At 38.0% G+C, this 18,707-nt stretch overlaps 1 protein-coding gene across 1 annotated transcript; it reads left to right on the top strand.

Moving 5' to 3' along the window:
- The first annotated feature begins 1,114 nt into the window (after nt 1–1,114).
- Nucleotides 1,115–8,327, top strand: LOC115919887 (insulin-like growth factor-binding protein complex acid labile subunit). The gene is made up of 3 exons (XM_030974474.1): nt 1,115–1,474; nt 6,526–7,127; nt 8,189–8,327. The coding sequence occupies exons 1-3, from the start codon at nt 1,121–1,123 to the stop codon at nt 8,325–8,327; spliced, it is 1,095 nt and encodes a 364-aa protein (XP_030830334.1). The 5' UTR covers nt 1,115–1,120.
- The last annotated feature ends 10,380 nt before the right edge of the window (nt 8,328–18,707 follow it).

Below are 18,707 nucleotides of genomic sequence, written 5' to 3'. Positions count from 1 at the left end.
CAACTCATCATAGCCTCAATGAGTATTTATTTTGAACTGTGTGGCCCCGTTAACCATTTTCAACTCATCATAGCCTCAATGAGTATTTATTTTGAACTGTGTGGCCCCGTTAACCATTTTCAACTCATCATAGCCTCAATGAGTATTTATTTTGAACTGTGTGGCCCCGTTAACCATTTTCAACTCATCATAGCCTCAATGAGTATTTATTTTGAATTGTGTGGCCTCGTTAACCATTTTCAACTCATCATTGCCTCAATGAGTATTTATTTTGAACTGTGTGGCGTAGCGTGGGCCCAGACAATGGGAGCTGGCACCTGCATCATTGTAGGGGATGGCAACGGTTGGTGGATGAAATACAGTAAAGAGAAGAAGGGAGAGGTCATTTCATCTTCTTTTCTGATATCGTCTCCCTTTCCATGTTCTTCTCCCCTGTCCCGCTTTCTCTCTCTCTCTTTCTCTCTCTCTCTCTCTCTCTTTCTATTTCTTCTCTTCTTTTATTTAGGGGCCCCTATGAACCCGTTTAACTACGTCATTGTCTTGGACAAAGTACTGGTTGATCATAGAATTTGGTGATAAGTTTATTTTGATTTTAAGAAGCAATGCATTAAACATTAATTTAAAGATGCAAACCTGATTGTTCACAGGATGGTAATTTAATTTCATGAAAAGCGGCTAAATCATGAAATAAAAAATAGTCCAGTTTTTGTTTGTTTTTGTTTTTGCAACAAGACCTTGGCTTCAGAGGGGAGGGGGTCAAACATTCGGGATGATTATTTTCTTCCTCTTACGTTGAAAACACGAGATCGTTGTGGTTCGGCAAAAGAGATCACCAGAGTACGTGGCATAATTAATATAAACCGTCATATTCATGTCATATTTTCAAAAAAGCATTTATTGTTTACTAGATACAATAAACAGCACTGTGTGCACTTTGAACTTGGCGGTAAATTGTGAAATGTATGCAGTTACCTTTAAATACAATTAGGCTGGATCACATGATATGATTCAACCAATAGTAGTGTTGACAATAGTGCTATGAATATGTATACAAATCGACCGCGGGCCGTTTTAATTTCATTTGATACTGGTACACTCAAGCAACGATCACAAACTAAACATGGCCTCCGTTAAAACTACAAATTCTAGAATGTCTGTGTTCTCTGTGTATATAGCGTCATTTTCAGGGCAAGGAGTCAAATCCTTTACTATATTTCTTACCATCTTGATCATGTGCCTGTGTCAGTGCGTTGAATCTCAACGCTCGTCGCCTTGTCATAGAAAATGTTCATACGTTGAAGCTTTCCAGCAGGCCAACTGTGAATACAGATCATTGGACACTATACCCATCGAATGCAATGCTGCTTCGTATTTGTCTCTCCGTTACAATCACATCACCACGATCGAACCTCAGATATTCAGAGGCTTTCCTTTCCTGAAGTACCTTTTGTTGTCTAACAACAACATATCACACGTAAGTACCGCCTTGTAATTAGTACTATTATCAATGTAAATATATATATAAATTATGTTGTTATTAGTTAGAGCAATATAAGGGAATGTATCTATAGAGATTGAGATATATTGAAGAGACTCCACTTGAAGAAGAGAGAGAGGGGGAGAGGAGAATAAGGCAGAACAAAAGAGAAGGAGAGATAGAGAAAATATCAATGAACCCGTAGTGTATAGAGTTCAATGGAAAATATGGAGTGTATTTTGGTTTTCTCTTCATAGAGTTCAGGAGAAATTTTGAGTTGTGGGGGTATTGTCTTTATAATCTACCGAGGACCTGGACAGGTCATCGAAAGAAAACAAATATTTGAAACGTAGACTTGTAAACTAAAGTCCAAGGTTGAATTAAATATAATTGTCATGTATATGATCCATAGACCTGCATGTATGTTCTCAGTATTTCCTATTTGGGGGTATGGAAACCCGTTGAGACTGTTTGAATAAGACAGTTGTAGTCTAATTCAACTTAACCATAAGTTACTCCGATGCACAGGATTTCAAGCGTAGTACATTGAAACTATAAATTGCTTGTATGTTGTGTTCAAATACTGTAGGCTACGACCAATGAAATGGTAACTGAAATTCAAAACGGCCGTTGAAATTCAAACACAATGGCCGGGTATTCCCCTCAGATCAGTAATACTGTGCACATTGTGATGGCACAGTACAGGTGTGAGCACATTTGACTGTAGCAGAAGTGGTAGCAGAGGAGCCGCTCCCGGGAAGTGAGGGGGGGGCAGGGGGCATAGTGCCAGAGGCGGCCCTCCGAGGAGGGGGCAAGGGGCACAGTGCCCCACACTTTTTCAAGCACTCCAAAAGTGCCCCTTTTTACATAGGAAAGTGCCCCTTTTAATTTGGCAAGTGCACATATTACTTTGTAAAAGAGCCCCTTCCCCTTTTCACCTTGGTACTTGGTTGGGTAATCCCTTTGGCAGCTCATTCGGGAATCTATGCTGGGATGGTAGGTGAGGCGAGTAACTACAAGGAGTGTCATGAATTGCAGGAATGGTGTGTGGACAAAGCACTCGTTAATTTACAGTAAAATGTGCTAAGTCCAGTGCAAGTAAAAACCAAGCTAGTATGTGGGAACCAACAGGGGGCTGCATCATTCTGATGGAGGGTAGAGCGGCTGAGCAACTGCTGAGCCTGGCAGATGATTCCAGATCCTTATTGCATCTGATGAGTGCCCTTGTTATATTGACATGTGCCCCTTTTCCATCGACAAGTGCCCATTTATAAGTGTCTATTTTCCATTCACATAAGTGGCCTTTTTCCATTATCATGAGTGCTCTTTTTAATCTCTAGTAAGTGCCCCTTTTTAGGTACGAGAAGTGCCCCTTTTAATTTTCGGTAAGTGCCCCCTTCACGTCTGATAATTGCCCAATTCAAATCTGAGAGGTGCCTCTTTTACTTTGACAAGTGCCCCTTTTCTTTTGTAAGAAGTGCCCCTTCTCCTGTTAATAACTACCTCTGTTTAACCCGAGTTAAACAGGGCTAACCACACCTTTTATTTTCACATGTGCCCCTTTTCCATTCAAATAAGTGCCCCTTTTCCTTATGATAAGTGCCCCATTAAAAAAGAGCCCCTTCCCCTTCTCATAAATGCCCCCTTTTTATATCTGGTAAATGACACTTGCCAGGTACGAGAAGTTACTCCTTTTCACTTCAGACAAGTGCCCCCTTCACCTCCGATAACTGCCCATTTTCAAATCTGAGAGATGCTCATTTTACTTTGACAAGTGCCAATTTTCTTTTGTAAGAAGTGCCCCTTCCCCTTTTAATAACTACCTTTGTTTAACCCGAGTTAAACAGGGGAAACCACACCTTTTATTTTCACATTTTTCCTTTTTGACAAGTGCCCCATTAAAAAAGAGCCTCTTCCCCTTCTCATAAATGCCCCCTTTTTATTTCTGGTAAATGACCATTTCCAGGTACGAGAAGTTACTCTAGGAGCGATTTCCCCCAAAGCTTGATCCCTACGCTCGTTCGCATTTATAGATGATATAATTTTGTTACTTATCAAAGGTCTTTTCATTCTTCCATTATTAGCAATTTTCTTATAACCCCATCAGGATTGGGTTTTTTCCTCTTTAGAAGATGTAATTTTTCGCATTGAGACCTAACAAATCTTTAAATTTGTTGAGAGGTGACCCTTTTACTTTGACAAGTGCCCTTTTTCCTTTGAAAGAAGAGCCACTGGCTCTTTGAATAACTACCTCTTTTTTAACTCGGATAAGCGCTCCTTTTATATTCACATGTGCCTTCTCCTTTCTAATAATTTCCCCTTTTCCTTACGATAAGCCCCCCCCCCCCCAATTTTATAAAATAGAGCCGCTTTCCCTTTTTATAAATGCCCCTTTTCATTCTAATAAGTGCCCCCTTCACCTCCGATAATTGCCCTTTTTCCTTTGAAAGAAGAGCCACTGGCTCTTTGAATAACTACCTCTTTTTAACTCGGATAAGCGCTCATTTTATATTCACATGTGCCTTTCTTTTACAATAAGTTCCCCTTTTCCTTATGATAATTCCCCCCATTTTTATAAAATAGAGCCCCTTCCCCTTTTTATAAATGCCCCTTTTAATTTTCATAAGTGCCCCTTTTCAACCCTGGTAAGTGAACTTTTTCAGGTACGAGAAGTTACTCCTTTTCACTTCAGATACGTGCCCCTTCACCTCCGATAATTGCCCATTTTCAAATCTGAGAGATGCTCGTTTTACTTTGACAAGTGCCCCTTCCCCACCTGATAAGTGCTCTTTTCATCTCTACAAACTACCCGTTTTCCTTTCTAATAAATGCTCTTTTTCCTTCTTATAAGTGCGTCTTCCCCTTCTTATAATTACCCCTTTTCATCTCTGATAAGTGCCCCGTTTCTTTTAACATGTGCCTCTTTTTCTCTTTTTGATAAGAGCCACTTCCCCTTTTGCATAAAAGCCCCGTTCACTTCCGATAAATGCCCCTAAAAAATCTGATCGGTGCTCCTTTTTCTTCAACAAATGGACATTTTCATTTATCATAAGTGCTCGTTATTTATTCTCATAAGTGCTCTTTTTCGTCCCTAGTGAGTGCCTCATTTCTGATGTGAGAAGTGCCCCATGTTCACCTCTGATAATTACCCTTTGTAGTTTGACACGTGCTTCTTTTCATTTCTAATCAGTGTCTTATCACTTACTTTCATCATTAAACGTCCATAATTTAAAGCAACCACGAGCCATTTCCCCGAAAGCTCGCTCGCATTTATAGATGATATAATTAAGTTACTTATCAAAGGTCTTTCTAGTCTTCCATTATGAGAAAATTTCTTTTTCCCCCATCTGGATTGTGTTTTTTCCTTTAAAAGATGTAGTTTTTGCACTGATTAAGCTATTAAAAAAAGAGGAAGAGGAAGAAAGGGAAGAAGAAGGGATAAGAGAAATGAAAATATGTTAAAAAAATAGAGATTTATGAAGAGAACGAATTTTACAGAAAGTATACGAGAAAAAAAAATTGAAAGGCGTAAATATTCTCAAAAAGAATGAAACGCCGATAACACAAAAAAAAACACAACTGCGACCTCAGATTTTTTATAGGGGAATTTATCGCGAGGTGGAGGGGGATTTATGAGAAGGGGATGGGGCACTTATAAGAAGGAAAAGAGCATTTTTTAGGAAGGAAAAGGGGCACGTGTCAACACAAAAGGGGGAGTTATCGAAGATGGAAAGAGCGCTTATCAGCAGGAATAGGGGCACTCAAAGTAAAACGAGTCCCTCTCAGAATTTAATAGAGTCATTACCAGAGATGGAAAGGGGCTATGAGAATGAAAAGGGACTGTTTTCATAGATGAAAAGGTGCGCTTATCCGAGTTAAAAAGGGGTAGTTATCAAAAGGGGAAGGGGCACTTCTTACAAAAAAGGGAGTATTTGTCAAAGTAAAAGGGGCACCTCTCAGATTTGAATAGGGCAATTATCAGAGGTGAAGGGGGCACTCATCAAACGCGAAAAGGGGCACTTACTAGAGATGCAAAAGGGCACTTATGAGAATGGAAAATGGACACTTATTGCAAAGGAAAATGGTAACTTGTCGAAGGAAAAGGGGTACGTGTGAAAATAAAAGGGGCACTTATCAGAGGTGGAAAGGGGAAGGGGCACTTTAAAAAATTACTAGGGGCACCTTTAAAAGTAAAAGGGGCACTTTTGGGGTACTTCAAAAAGTGGGGGGGAGGGGGCACTGTGCCCCCTCCCCCCCCCCCCTGCCCTCACCCCCGGGAGCGCCGCCTCTGATCCCAATGTAGGAATGGGAATGTCTTTGGGCATGATGGTAACCCTCTTGGCGTGGATGGCACACAGGGGTATATACCAATGTCTACCAATTTCCAGAAAGTGCCCTTTTTTGTTGGTCCCCCCCCCCCTCTCCACCTTCGGAAGTCGCTCCGCCGCTCCTGAGGGGTAGTACATATATAATTAATTTCATATTTTAGTCACTGTGGTCCGTTGTGCCCATTTTGTCCCCCTTCAAAATAGCCGACATGGGGTAATTTATCCTGTAGAGCTACATTAATGTCTTTTTCAAATAGAAACCCATCTCATAATTATATAAAGTAATTGCATTGTATTATATATTTTGGAGGGAAAAAGGCTTTTATTGCACATAAATGAGCTATTTTTTGTTTGCACAAAGGGCACCTTTGCCCTCTAAGTTCAGATGAGGTAAAGTTTCACTGATCACAATAACAAATTATTACACATCATTGTACAATCCAATGACTTTATTGGGTCTTTCCATTGAGGAATCGCCTCTAATTACCAAATGGGCACATAAAGCACATTTTCATAGTCCTGTGTTTCTTTACATACTCGCTATCCGATGTGAGGTGATGTTCTTCTCAATATTGGTATTGGTCTCCCAAAGTGGGCTTCACTGCCTAGTCCCCCCCCCCCCCCCCTCCTTGAATTATTTCACAGGTTTCTAGTACAGTAAACATATCAATTGTTATGCTGGAGATTATTTACAAGGCCTTTCTGTCTTACTTTCTCCAGATCGAAGCAAATACATTTATTGGGGCACCTCAACTCAAGTCAATCAAGCTTCTCTACAACAATCTACAAACATTCGATGGATATGCGCTAAATGGAACAGAAAATCGACTCAGAAACATCTACCTGAGTAGGAATTCGCTACGAGTAATAGAAAACGGGACCTTTCAACTCGTACCGAAGCTAGAGGTTATTGACCTCTACCAGAATCACCTATCTCAACTGACTTCAGGCGTCTTCCAAGAATTAAAGAACCTTGAACGTCTCTTCCTCGGCATGAACAAACTCCTTGATCTTCCTGAAGATATCTTCAAAGACCTGTCATCGTTAGTTTACCTAGACCTGTCCAACAATTCTCTCTCATCCCTTACCATTGATCTCTTTGTGCATATGGATCATCTGATGACCATTGATCTCTCTGGAAACAGATTGGTTGCCATTGGCAATGTTCTTAATCTTCCAAACATTCGTCTGGACTTACGTTGGAACAGTCTACTTCAACTTGACAATGTGACTTTGGAAATCTTGACAAACAATGTTGAAATTCTGTTTCTGGAAGGCAACCCATGGGATTGCATCTGTGGCCTGGAGCCGTTACGTCAGTGGTATCAACAACTCTCAATAACCAACGATGAAGACGTCAAGATTGATAATCCAATATGTTCTAATCCAAATGGACTAGCAAATCACAATATAAGTTCTTTGAACTTTTCTTTTTGCGAGGAGATAGTAGCTAAAAGTATGGAAACTTCTACGTTGAACGTCATCCATGATGACGGTCAGAATAGAAACATCCTAATGGCTGCTGATCAGATGTATCAAGATGTCACTAGAAGAACTGAAACTAGTAAAATAGATGGTAAATTGAATGTTATCATCATTGTGGTTGTTGTTGTAGCGATAGTCGTCATAATCGTTATCGTCTCTCTCATAATCCTAAGGGTAATTTTTCTAAAGAGGCGTTCCAATGATACAAAAGAAAATAAATACTCTGAAAGTAACGGACATAGAATCTCGGGTGGGGGCAAATTCATTTCACAAGTACAGGATGAGGCAATTGTAGTCAATGAGTTAAACGAAGGGAGAACTACTTCATCGGAGGAAGAAGAAGAAGAAGAAGACGTAAATGAACGCACACCATTAAAACGTGAAAGAAAACTTAGAGGCACAGATCTGACACAAAATAAAGAAATAATCGTAGAGGAGGGCAGTCATAAAAAAAGCAGGAGAAAAATAAATTTGAATAATAGTTCAGAAATCACAGAAAGTTTTGCCTGAATACATATATTGTTCCTTTATTGATTATATATTAAAGATAAAAATATAGAACTTAACATATACAATCAAGTAAAATATTATTATTGTATCTCTTGGCCAATTTGAAATAGATTTTATTCAAATACATACAAATCTTATACATTAGCAAAAATCCATTCTAAGAAATATTCAGAGAATTCGAATCAATAAACACATTAAAAGTATCAAACCAGAAGTTGAGAGAATCGAAATGTCAATCTCAAAACAGGACTATGAGACTAAATTTTGCCAATGGATTTGCAATGTGTTTGTATATTCTAATTTCATCAAGTGGCTCGGCGACAACGAACTTACCAGCCCTCAAGCCAAAATGTTAACCACCTTCCCTCTCGAATCTCCAACTCATCAGCCCACACTTGTACGAATACAGATGGGCTGTTCTATCACCGGGCACACCAGCGTGTGGCAATAAGGGAATAGAAGTTAAGTCATCGGATTTACGCAAAAGATACAATGGAGAATCGAAACAAGTGAAGGGTAGTAACTGATATGTAGTAAAAAAAAAAAAAATTAAAAAAAAAATTTGATAAGAGAAGTGGAAAGCAGTGAAATTCGTGTCAATATCTCCTTTTTCCCTGGTATGGTGCGCTTTCGTAGCATAGCATAGCAGGCCCCAGATGTATATCATTTAGTTTTCCGATTCCTTTTTTGTTTAAATTGATATTTTTGTATTTGTAAATTGTATATAGGCCTATGTATAATGCTTGTAATATATCGTTAGAGCGTTAAAGATGTACATACATGTATATTATAGCAAATCTTCTATTTTTTGTAAATGGTGCAAATATTGCCCGTGCCTGTTTGTGAGATTGTGGGCCCCGTCTTATAAAGAGTTGCGATTGATCCAAATCAATCCCAAATTTGCAATCTCCTATCTCTTATGTACATATATAAGTTGCAATTAATATCAACTCTGTATAAGACGGGCCCAGTGGTCCGATGTAAAATAAAATACATTATAATCATCGATCATCCCATTTGGAATTGTAATATTCGTGTTCTTGAACTTTTAGCTGTACATACATACATATACATACATTTTCTTCTTTATCGAAGTGATACAATTGTGTTTCTTGCCAGTGCGACATGTGGCGTATAACGAGAAGTACAAGTCGCAAACAAAATTAATTCAATGAGATTTGTGTTTACAACCATTTTCATAAATATACATTTTGTTTTATTATTTCTTTCATGCTATTTCAGATTCTTAATTATGCTATTTAATGAAGCGTGCTAAAAATATATATCGATGTTTAAAATGAACAGTTTTGTTTCTATCTCTGGTAATCGTCTTACTGTTGAATTCATTCATTCCTTGAACAGATAAATGTTTATACCTAAACAATGACGCAACTAATAAATTTGTATTTTCCACAATCCTTTCCCTTTGTATTATTTATTGGTCTGGTTATATCTATTTCCATTCTGAAACATGCTGTGGGAGACATTACATGACTGAAGAAGAAAAGAAGCGAACGTATGCTAGAAAGCCTAGACAGATATGAAAATGAGAGAGAGAGAAAGAGAGAGAGAGAGAGAGGGGGGGGGGGTGTGGAAGAGAAGAGAAGGAGTCGCGACCATCCTTGGATTGGGGTGGGTATTTGCAAAATTGCAATGCATTCTCAAAATCTCACACTCCTCGATTTGGAAATAATTATAACAGGGGGTGATCACCTCCCTGATTATAATAAACAAATAATAACAAAACGTGTGAATTTTGTCATTATCAGTAGACAATACCATGTTAAAGGGTACATTTAATTCTAAACTTCTTATATATATATATATATATATATATATATATATATAACTATGGATTGCACATACGGAAGACATGTGATAAAAATCAATATTTTGGAGACAGTAGCAAAATGGTACCATAAAGTTAAAACAAGCATACAAACTTTCGTTTTTATTTCGCAGAAAAGATCTTCAAACCAGAGTCTTTCAATTACTTAATTACTTTTTACCCTCAAAGACACACTTTTTCGGTAAAAGATATACCGTCGTAATTTATGTCTCCTTTACGTTTCATTACTATCTGAGCAACAAAAGGGAGACATTTTGTCTTTCTCATACTATTGGGAGACATGTCTCCTAATGATAGTGATACTGAGCATGCACACATATATGTATATATATATATAAATGTAACATAATTAAAATGTATGTTTTGCTTTATAGATTTTTGAACATACTATTAGTCTTCATACAAGCCTAAAGGGTTATAAGGATTGCACATAGGCTTAGTCTATATTAAATTACTATTATCGTTATAATTATAATAACTATTATCATTATTATCATTTCTATTAACATTGTTATAAATTCTTGTTTATTAACACGAAAATGTCTCCTTCATGTGGGTGTCTCCTATAAGTAGGTATAATAACACCAAAATGTCTCCCAAATGTCAGATCTATAGAAATATTATCATCATCATTATTATTATTGTTATTTGATTTAATTCCACAAACTGGAAACTTCCTGGGTCTTTGAAGACATGCATTACTTCTAGGAAACACCCACTCAATGGAGACATATTTGTGTCTCCTTGAAGTACAAGTTTATCGATTATTTTGTCTATGTTATTATTAATGTTTTTTTTATCATTTTTTTCTTGTGTGGAGGTATATTCGCACATGTCCTTTGTTTTTGTTAATACTCGATATGACATGCAGTGGCGGATCCAGGGCGCAACAGGTGCGCAACAGTTTTTACCATCTTCATCCCATTATCATAATTATAACTATCCTCTTTATAAATCATAATATCATTATCAATGTCATATGAATGGATTTGTATACTATAAGAAAAATATGAAAAGGAAAAAGAATCTTGCATGTGAAGACACCATATGCTAACTTTCAAAAAGGAACCCGAACGCGACCCGATCGTTTAGCACAAGCCAAACAAAACGAACCAGACACAACGAATCTCACAGACATGTGTATATGGACACAAACTCAATCAAAATATGCATTCACATCTTCAACTGGTCATCCACAAAAGGTCACATTCAAAAGCAAAAACAAAACGCGGGAACTATTTAGTTATTTTATTAGCAAGGAATTTATTACAAAGGTAAACCATGGATTAATTGAGCAAGTCTAAAATCAAGCAATAAAATTGGGCACATGCTCAAAATTATAAATAAGCATGAAGTAGAATACATATATTATATAAATGGGAGAGATCTCAATGCAAAATATTAAATTAATAGTCACATTGAATATTAAAGAAACAATTTAAATTGCACAGACAATACAAGAAAATATTTCAGTGTATCACATCATCAGGCAAGAAAATAAAGAAATGGCAAGAAAGAGACAGAAAATTGGAAATAGGGAAAGGGAGGGAGGAAGGGGAGAGAGACAGAACAAAGTAGTGTGGTGGTGGTTTTGGTAGTAAACCTCCTTGGTAGTGGTAGTAGTAGTAGTAGTAGTAGTAGTAGTAGTAGTGGTAGTAGTAGTAGCAGCAGTAGCAGTAGTAGTAGTAGTACAGTGGAACCTCGTTATAACGATATCGGATATAACAAAATCCTCTTATAACGAGGTAATTTTGCTGGTCCCAGCTCTTTATATTTCTTTGGTTTTTTACACTGATATAATGAGAAACCTGATATAACATTAGGTAATTTTCATGGTCCCAAGGACCTCGTTATAAAGAGGTTCCAATGTAGTAGTAGTAGTAGTAGTAGTAGTAGTAGTAGTAGCAAAAGTAGCAGCAGTGGCAGCAGCAGTAGTAGTACTGTAGTACTACTAGTAGTAGTTGTAGTAATACAAGACTAGTAGTAGTAGTAGTAGTAGTAGTAGTAGTAGTAGTAGTAGTAGTAGAAGTAGTAGTAGTAGTAGCAGTAGTAGTTTTATATTTCTAAAATATTTATAAAACTAATAATGCTTAACCTTGAAATTCTACATATAATTGGAACATACATACTCTACCCAACCATGACTAACTTGACATGAACCAATGAATAACCACTCGTGCATGAACGAAAACAGAGCTTCTCAAAAAAGGTGTAAAATTAAGATGTGGTCAAAACTTTGCCTGTATCTTTTGAATCTAGTAAAGGAAGTCATCTCATTTTTGGTCTGGGTCCTCACAAATGAAAGCAAAAGAAAGAACATACATGTGGAGATCTTCGGTTCTGAAATTAATCCCGATGTAGTCATTTTCATATTTCGATGTCTATTCTGGGATGAATAGGGACAGTGCCCAATGTTATGCAACACTACAACCTAGTGGGTCAGAATGTAATCGTTATACTTTTCCTACATTTCTCATGAATAAAAACATTAACACATGTAATTATTATAGCACTAAATGAGCAAATTAGCATTATTTACTCTTGTCACAAAGAACACTGATGTAGCCAAATATGTACACCATATAAAAGGCAATGCTGTAAAATATTCCAATAACAGGAATAACAATAACAAAAGTTCAACTAGATACAAACGTGCAATCCATATATATGCAAGATTAGATAGTAAAATGACATCTAAGTGTCTTGTAATATCTGTGCTTGTGGAATCAAGTTGATGCTCTTCAAAAACACTTCGAAAAGGGATTGTGCTCAAACTGACATCATTATCAAGTACTATAAATACCCTTTGTCTAATAATATGTAGTTCACTCTAATAAACTTGAATTGAACTTGAAGTTTGACTGCATAACTACACTTCACTGTACAGTGTGCAACCAATCATTTCTAATGTCCAAACCTTCATCATGCACTGAAAGCAGTATTCATCATTACATCATTAATTAGATACATGTCATCTTCATTTGATCCTGAATTAAATTTAAAGGTAATACAAAGTTTTGGTATGGGGTCATGAATTTTGTTCAAATGTACATATTGGAAGCATATATACGATCCAACAAAACACAATGATCGTTGTCGCTGTTGTAATCGAGTCTAAAGTGATGAAATTGTAGATAATAAACTCTTTATGTTGTATAGCGCCCTCTCCGGATTGATATTACTTTAGCTTTAAAGCAATGTTTCTTGACTATTCTTTTGGAAACCTAATATCAGAACTGCATATTCCGAGATTTTCATGGTCGCAGCTACCGTTATATGACCGTAGGCGCTATTTGAAATTTATCGGGAGCACCGATAAATTTCATATTAGAATATCTCGAAATCCAAAGCGTTTTAGAGCCCAATTTATTCAGAGGCGGTTTTTCGTACACAAGGTTTTACAATGATAATGAAAATTTAAACGTTATTCTCCGACCCTAGTGAAATATTCCCAAAACTTTGTATTACCTTTAATATTCATTTAACTTGCATACATCCAGGTTACAAAATGTCCACTATATAACCATTTAGCACTTTCTTTAATACATACACTAAGTCAATGGCAGGGAAAACCGAAATAAACTAACTTCATTCAGGCTCATTAATCATCATTACACCAATGTTTCAACTGACCTCTTTGCCCACCATATTAGACTTTCATCAATTCAGCTCTATCACAAATTAGAGCAAGTTACAGGTTGCGCATGTGCAGATAAAGGACCAGGCTTGACACTGAAACAAAACGAGGATGAGTCCTTGTGCAAGCTCTTTCATGAATATTCATTTAGAAGCCACATACCTACTGGAATATACAGGTGAAGGTACATGTATTGTGCCAAAAAAGGCAACAAAAGATGTTAATCAGACCATATGATCTGACCCAACTAATATTATTAGTTTAGGAAGCTCCTCTCTCTGTCATCAAAGTTTTTCTTTGCTTTATTCCTTTCGTTCATCACCTTATTTCTTACCGCCTGCCATTCCATGGTGATTTGATGTCTTTGCAGGAAAGTGGTGCAGGCCTTCCTCCCTGGGTATGAAATAAGAACAATACATTCTAAATCCTTTGTCATCATCGATACTATCTTAGGTTATTAAATAGGAACTAGTCGACTGGTATGCCTCTGCCCTCTCACGCACTGCATTATATTGAACAAATTTGCATATTTGCACTATCAACTCATATGAAATTTCAATACTTATTATTAATTTGACTAAGCTATCTTTCAGAGTACATGAAAAGCCAATTAATGTCAATTAAGTGCACTTTCTCCATAAATGCTGGAAACTGAAGAAAAAAAGTAGAACTTCTGGAAAAAAAAGTTGCATATGTGCATAATCAAATAGGAATAACAATAAATTTGACTATGCATTTTTGTAAAACAAATAATCCATGTATACACACATGCCACACATTGATATATGGCCGAGGTCCGAGATGGGGGTGGGGAAATCAAATGAGTCCTGAGTTACTTGTCATGTCCTACATGACCGTCTCACCAAGTTTAATGACATCAATCAAGTCATACTCAAATTATCGCGTAAACGAAGAACATCTGATGGATGGGGGAATAACCCCCTCCCCCCCCCCCCCCCCAGCTATTGCAGTGTCACTCAAAATCAAATTTATTAATTGCCAAGTCCTACTCAAAGTTTGATGATATTCCATCAAGTCATACTTGAGTTATCACGTAATTGTTCAAAACTGAAGGAGTAGTTCGCGACGCAAGATCCCCCCCCCCCCTTTGTTTGTCATAATATGCCATTACCATGGCAATGCACTTTCTGCCACTGTCATCAACTTCTGCCAACACGCTGATTCCTATATACTTCGTTTGGCAGGGGTATAATAATGACTAGACCTTGAAACTAGTAAATGGAAGCTACCAAAACTGAAAGCTGGGGATCCCTGGAACTTAGTTTCTTGGAACACAATATTCTGATTTTTATATAAATTATATGCACACTTCTAATACATGCTATACCAGTTTCCTGCCCTTTAAAATGACAACAAAATTACAACTTTTCTCAACCCTTTGCCTAAAGATGCACTTAAACATAAACACAAAGAAGCTTACCTGGTAATGGTTCCCCTTGTTTGATTGCTGCAGAGAAATACTGCTTGCACTGCTTGCTTCCCTGCTTTGACCAGCGGTTGTACCTTCGGGCTGTAATGACATAACATATAAGCCTTATATACTTCTACGCTTCAGACATGTTTCACAGTTTGTCACATGTTGTGCCTACATCTATGAAAGATGTTTGAAAAGAAGAAAAATACTTTAAAACGCACAACACTCCGGTTGCAGCTTGCATGACTACCCTCCCCTGAATTTGCTTTATCTCATGAAACATAACCACAGCATCGGGACACCTACATGTACCAATTTATTTATGGGCAAAAGATACTGTAATTTAAACAGGGTGATTAATGTTTTGCAAACCTCAAATCCCCATCTCATATGATGTGGCAAAAATAAAATAAAAAATACTCAAAAAGAGCCCAGTAGACTAGATGCTCACCTGAATTTCGCAACCTCCCCATAGTGCCCCAAGGGGGAAAAAAAAGTTTGTAAATTTGCTCAGGGGCCTATAGTGTGTCTGCTCATCAACACCCCAAGGCAAACATTTGTGCCAAATTTCACTAGAATTGTTCAAAAACTGAGGAAGTAGTTCACGACACAAGATTCGACCGACCGCGCGACCGCCCAACCGACTGCACGCTGATTCCAGTATACCCCCTTCAAACAAAACGGATGGCAAAATCTCACTTGAGCATTCTGCTCACATGGGCTAAAAAATATGGAATAAATCAATCAACAAGCTGTATGCATGCGCACAGGTAGTTAGAGCCCATGTGTCCCTCCAACTTTTAAATGTCTAGGCCAAATACACCTTTACCATTACTCTCGCAGTTGCTAGATTCAAATTGTATCCATATCACACAATCTTTCAGTATTTACAATGGTTGCTGGGAAAACTTCTCATTATGGTCAGCTATAAACTTTTCCCATACAGTGTTGCGTTCCTGAGCAGATCCAATTAGTTTTACACCAATATTTGTCATATAAATGCATGAATCTACTACTTTTTTTTTTCTTCATGAATCTCCATTGTATCATATGCTGAAACCTTTATGAACTGATTCATTCTACAAGAACCAAGTTTTGAACTCATGCCTATGATTCTCAACAATACAATACAACTATGAATTCAGCACATGTGATAGTTGAACTGCAGAGTTAATGGGAACAACTCCCTGTTTAATATCAAAGCAACAATGTGCAAAAAAAACTAGATGGAATTCGACTGCGCGCAGTCGAAAATGATGCCTCCGTCATAGAGCAATTTTACAAACCAAAACAGAAGAAATTTTTCGAATTCAAGTTCAATTGTAATCCATTGACAGGTTCTCAGAAAATCGTGATTACAAGCAATTTCTCATATACATATATGACCCTTTGATCTTTGACCTCATGACCCTAAAATCTACTCAGTTCATTGGCTCTGCAAGATGTCCTGAGTTAAATAGTAATCCATCTGTCAGTTCTAATGAGAATGCGTTCACAAGCTATTTTTGCATACATAATGAGCCCATGACCTTTGACCTTTGACCTTATGAACCAAGAATCTACTCAGTTCATTGGCTCTGCAAGTAACATACATGACCTAATTTTGGCAGGAATCCATCAATCGCTTCTTGAGATAACGCGGTCACGAGCTGTTTTTGCATACATAATGTGCGCTTTGGCCTTTGACCTTTGACCTCATGACCCCTAAATCTAATCAGTTCATCGGCTCTGCAAGTAACATACATGACCTAAGTTTGGCAGCAATCCATCAATCGATTCTTGAGATAACGCGATCACGAGCTGTTTTCGCATACATAATGAGCCCTGTGACCTTTGACCTTTAACCTCGTGACCCCAAAATCTAATCAGTTCATTGGCTTTGCAAGAGACATACATGACCAAAGTTTGGCAGGAATCCATCAATCGGTTCTTCAGATAACGCGATCACGAGCTGTTTTTGCATACCTAATGAGCCCTGTGACCTTTGACCTTTGACCTCGTGACCCCAAAATCTAATCAGTTCATCGGCTCTGCAAGATACATACATTACCAAAGTTTGGCAGGAATCCATCAATCGGTTCTTTAGATAACGCGATCACAAGAACGGGACGTACGTACAGACGTACGTACAGACGTACGGACGGACGGACGGACGGACAACCCGAAAACATAATGCCTCCGGCTACTTCGTAACGGAGGCATAAAAACACTTCGCTTTCATATTACCTGAAGACCTATCCCCAGAGGTCAATGTTGCAGTAGAGCAGCCATCCTTTGAGGTCGCTGGTGTAGTTGAGCTGCCATCCTCAGAGGTCACTGTTAGAGTTGAGTTGCCATGCTCAGAGTTCACCCGTGCTGTAGAGCAGCCATCCTTTGAGGTCGCTGGTGTAGTTGAGCTGCCATCCTCAGAGGTCACCGTTAGAGTTGAGTCGTCATGTTTAGAGTTCACCCGTGCTGTAGAGCAGCCATCCTTTGAGGTCGCTGGTGCACTTGAGCAGCCATCGTCATCAGACGCTTCAGATTCTTTGCGTGCCCTCATTCCTATGGGAAGGGAAAGACATATAAAATGCGAACATCAATAATTTGCATACACGATATAACAACAGTCAATATAAGAGAGAGAGAGCATAAACAAATTAACAAATTTGTAATAGTGCAATCAAACAAATACAAAATAAATATATACCAAACACAAAGAGTTTATGAAATAAATAAATAGTAAATATCACTTGATGAACATTTTTGTTTTCTGCGTTAGGTTTGCTTCAGATTTGGGAATATGAAATGGTGCAAGTTTTTTCCATCAATATTTTGCAATTGTTTTCATATAAATGTACAATTGGGTGTATCATTTACTGGTTGTTTTGTTGCTCGATGTTATTATCCTATATGCTATCCCAATTCAAAATTATATCAGCTCTTATTTCTATTACTACTGCCTCGCTGTTATAAATCTGAACTCGAGATAATCATAAATTTGCTGTACATATAATATGGTACATTGAACCAATGCAAAATTTGTATAAATGTTTACCTACCTCCTATATCTATATGATGGAGATGACTCCCTACTCGGGTGATTTCTTGGATGGCAAGTGGGGTCTGGTAGATTGTTTGATTGATTGTAGAGGAGTGTCCCATATGCCGGTAAAATAGTTCCAAGTCAGCATCAGGCAAGTCGAGGGATGCGTAAATTGTAGACACTCTGTGCCTGTTCTTGGTGGCATTCACCGTAACGTTGGACGAAAGGCTGATGTTGTCTGAGACATTCTTTAGAGCATGCCACCCTCCAACATGGTCATGAGACATTTGAGTACAAGCGAATATGTACTTATTATCAGGTCTTATTCCTGCTGTATGCCGGATTTCCTGATCACATAGAAGTTGCACAGGTTTCACAGTGTCTCTTGGGAACAGGACTGGAACCAAGCGATTAGTGCCCTTCCCAGTCTGGTAGCATATCTTGAGCTGAGATAAAAGTTCCTGATGGGCTGGATTTTTAACTTCATGAATCTTGTCTTTCTGCATCCATACACCCTCTTCTGCATCTCTCCATTCTTCGGTTGTAAGCCTGCTGGGTTCTCCACCACGCCTTGCATTCCACAATGTCAATCGCGAGCAAGTCAGATCTCGTAACTCTACAAATGTGTGATAATCCCAAACCAGGAACTCATCAGAGATGATTTCTGTGACTTTCTTTTGAGTGTATGTCTTCAATGCTTCAATGTCAGCCTCAAGCGGGAGCTCTGCAGGCTTCCTCAAACGCACTTGGCGATTCTTTTGGATTTCGTAGTGTGCATCCCCAAAAATCAAATTCTGGTTCAAGTCAAGAATCTCTACGAACTTGTCAATCTCAGATGCATCTTCATCTAGCCTGGATACAAGAAAACTAGCTTTAGTGATTTTGCTAGCTTTTTTCAGCACAAAGTACAAGCAGAGTTTCAGTCCTGGCTTTAGTTTGCCTTCAGTTTCATCATAAGTGAGCG

Source organism: Strongylocentrotus purpuratus, unplaced genomic scaffold (genome assembly GCF_000002235.5).
Source record: "Strongylocentrotus purpuratus isolate Spur 01 unplaced genomic scaffold, Spur_5.0 spur5_scaffold_7, whole genome shotgun sequence".
NCBI classification, from domain to species: Eukaryota; Metazoa; Echinodermata; class Echinoidea; order Camarodonta; family Strongylocentrotidae; genus Strongylocentrotus; species Strongylocentrotus purpuratus.
Note: the sequence above shows the minus strand (reverse complement) of the source record. Positions and strands in the feature narration are given on the sequence as shown.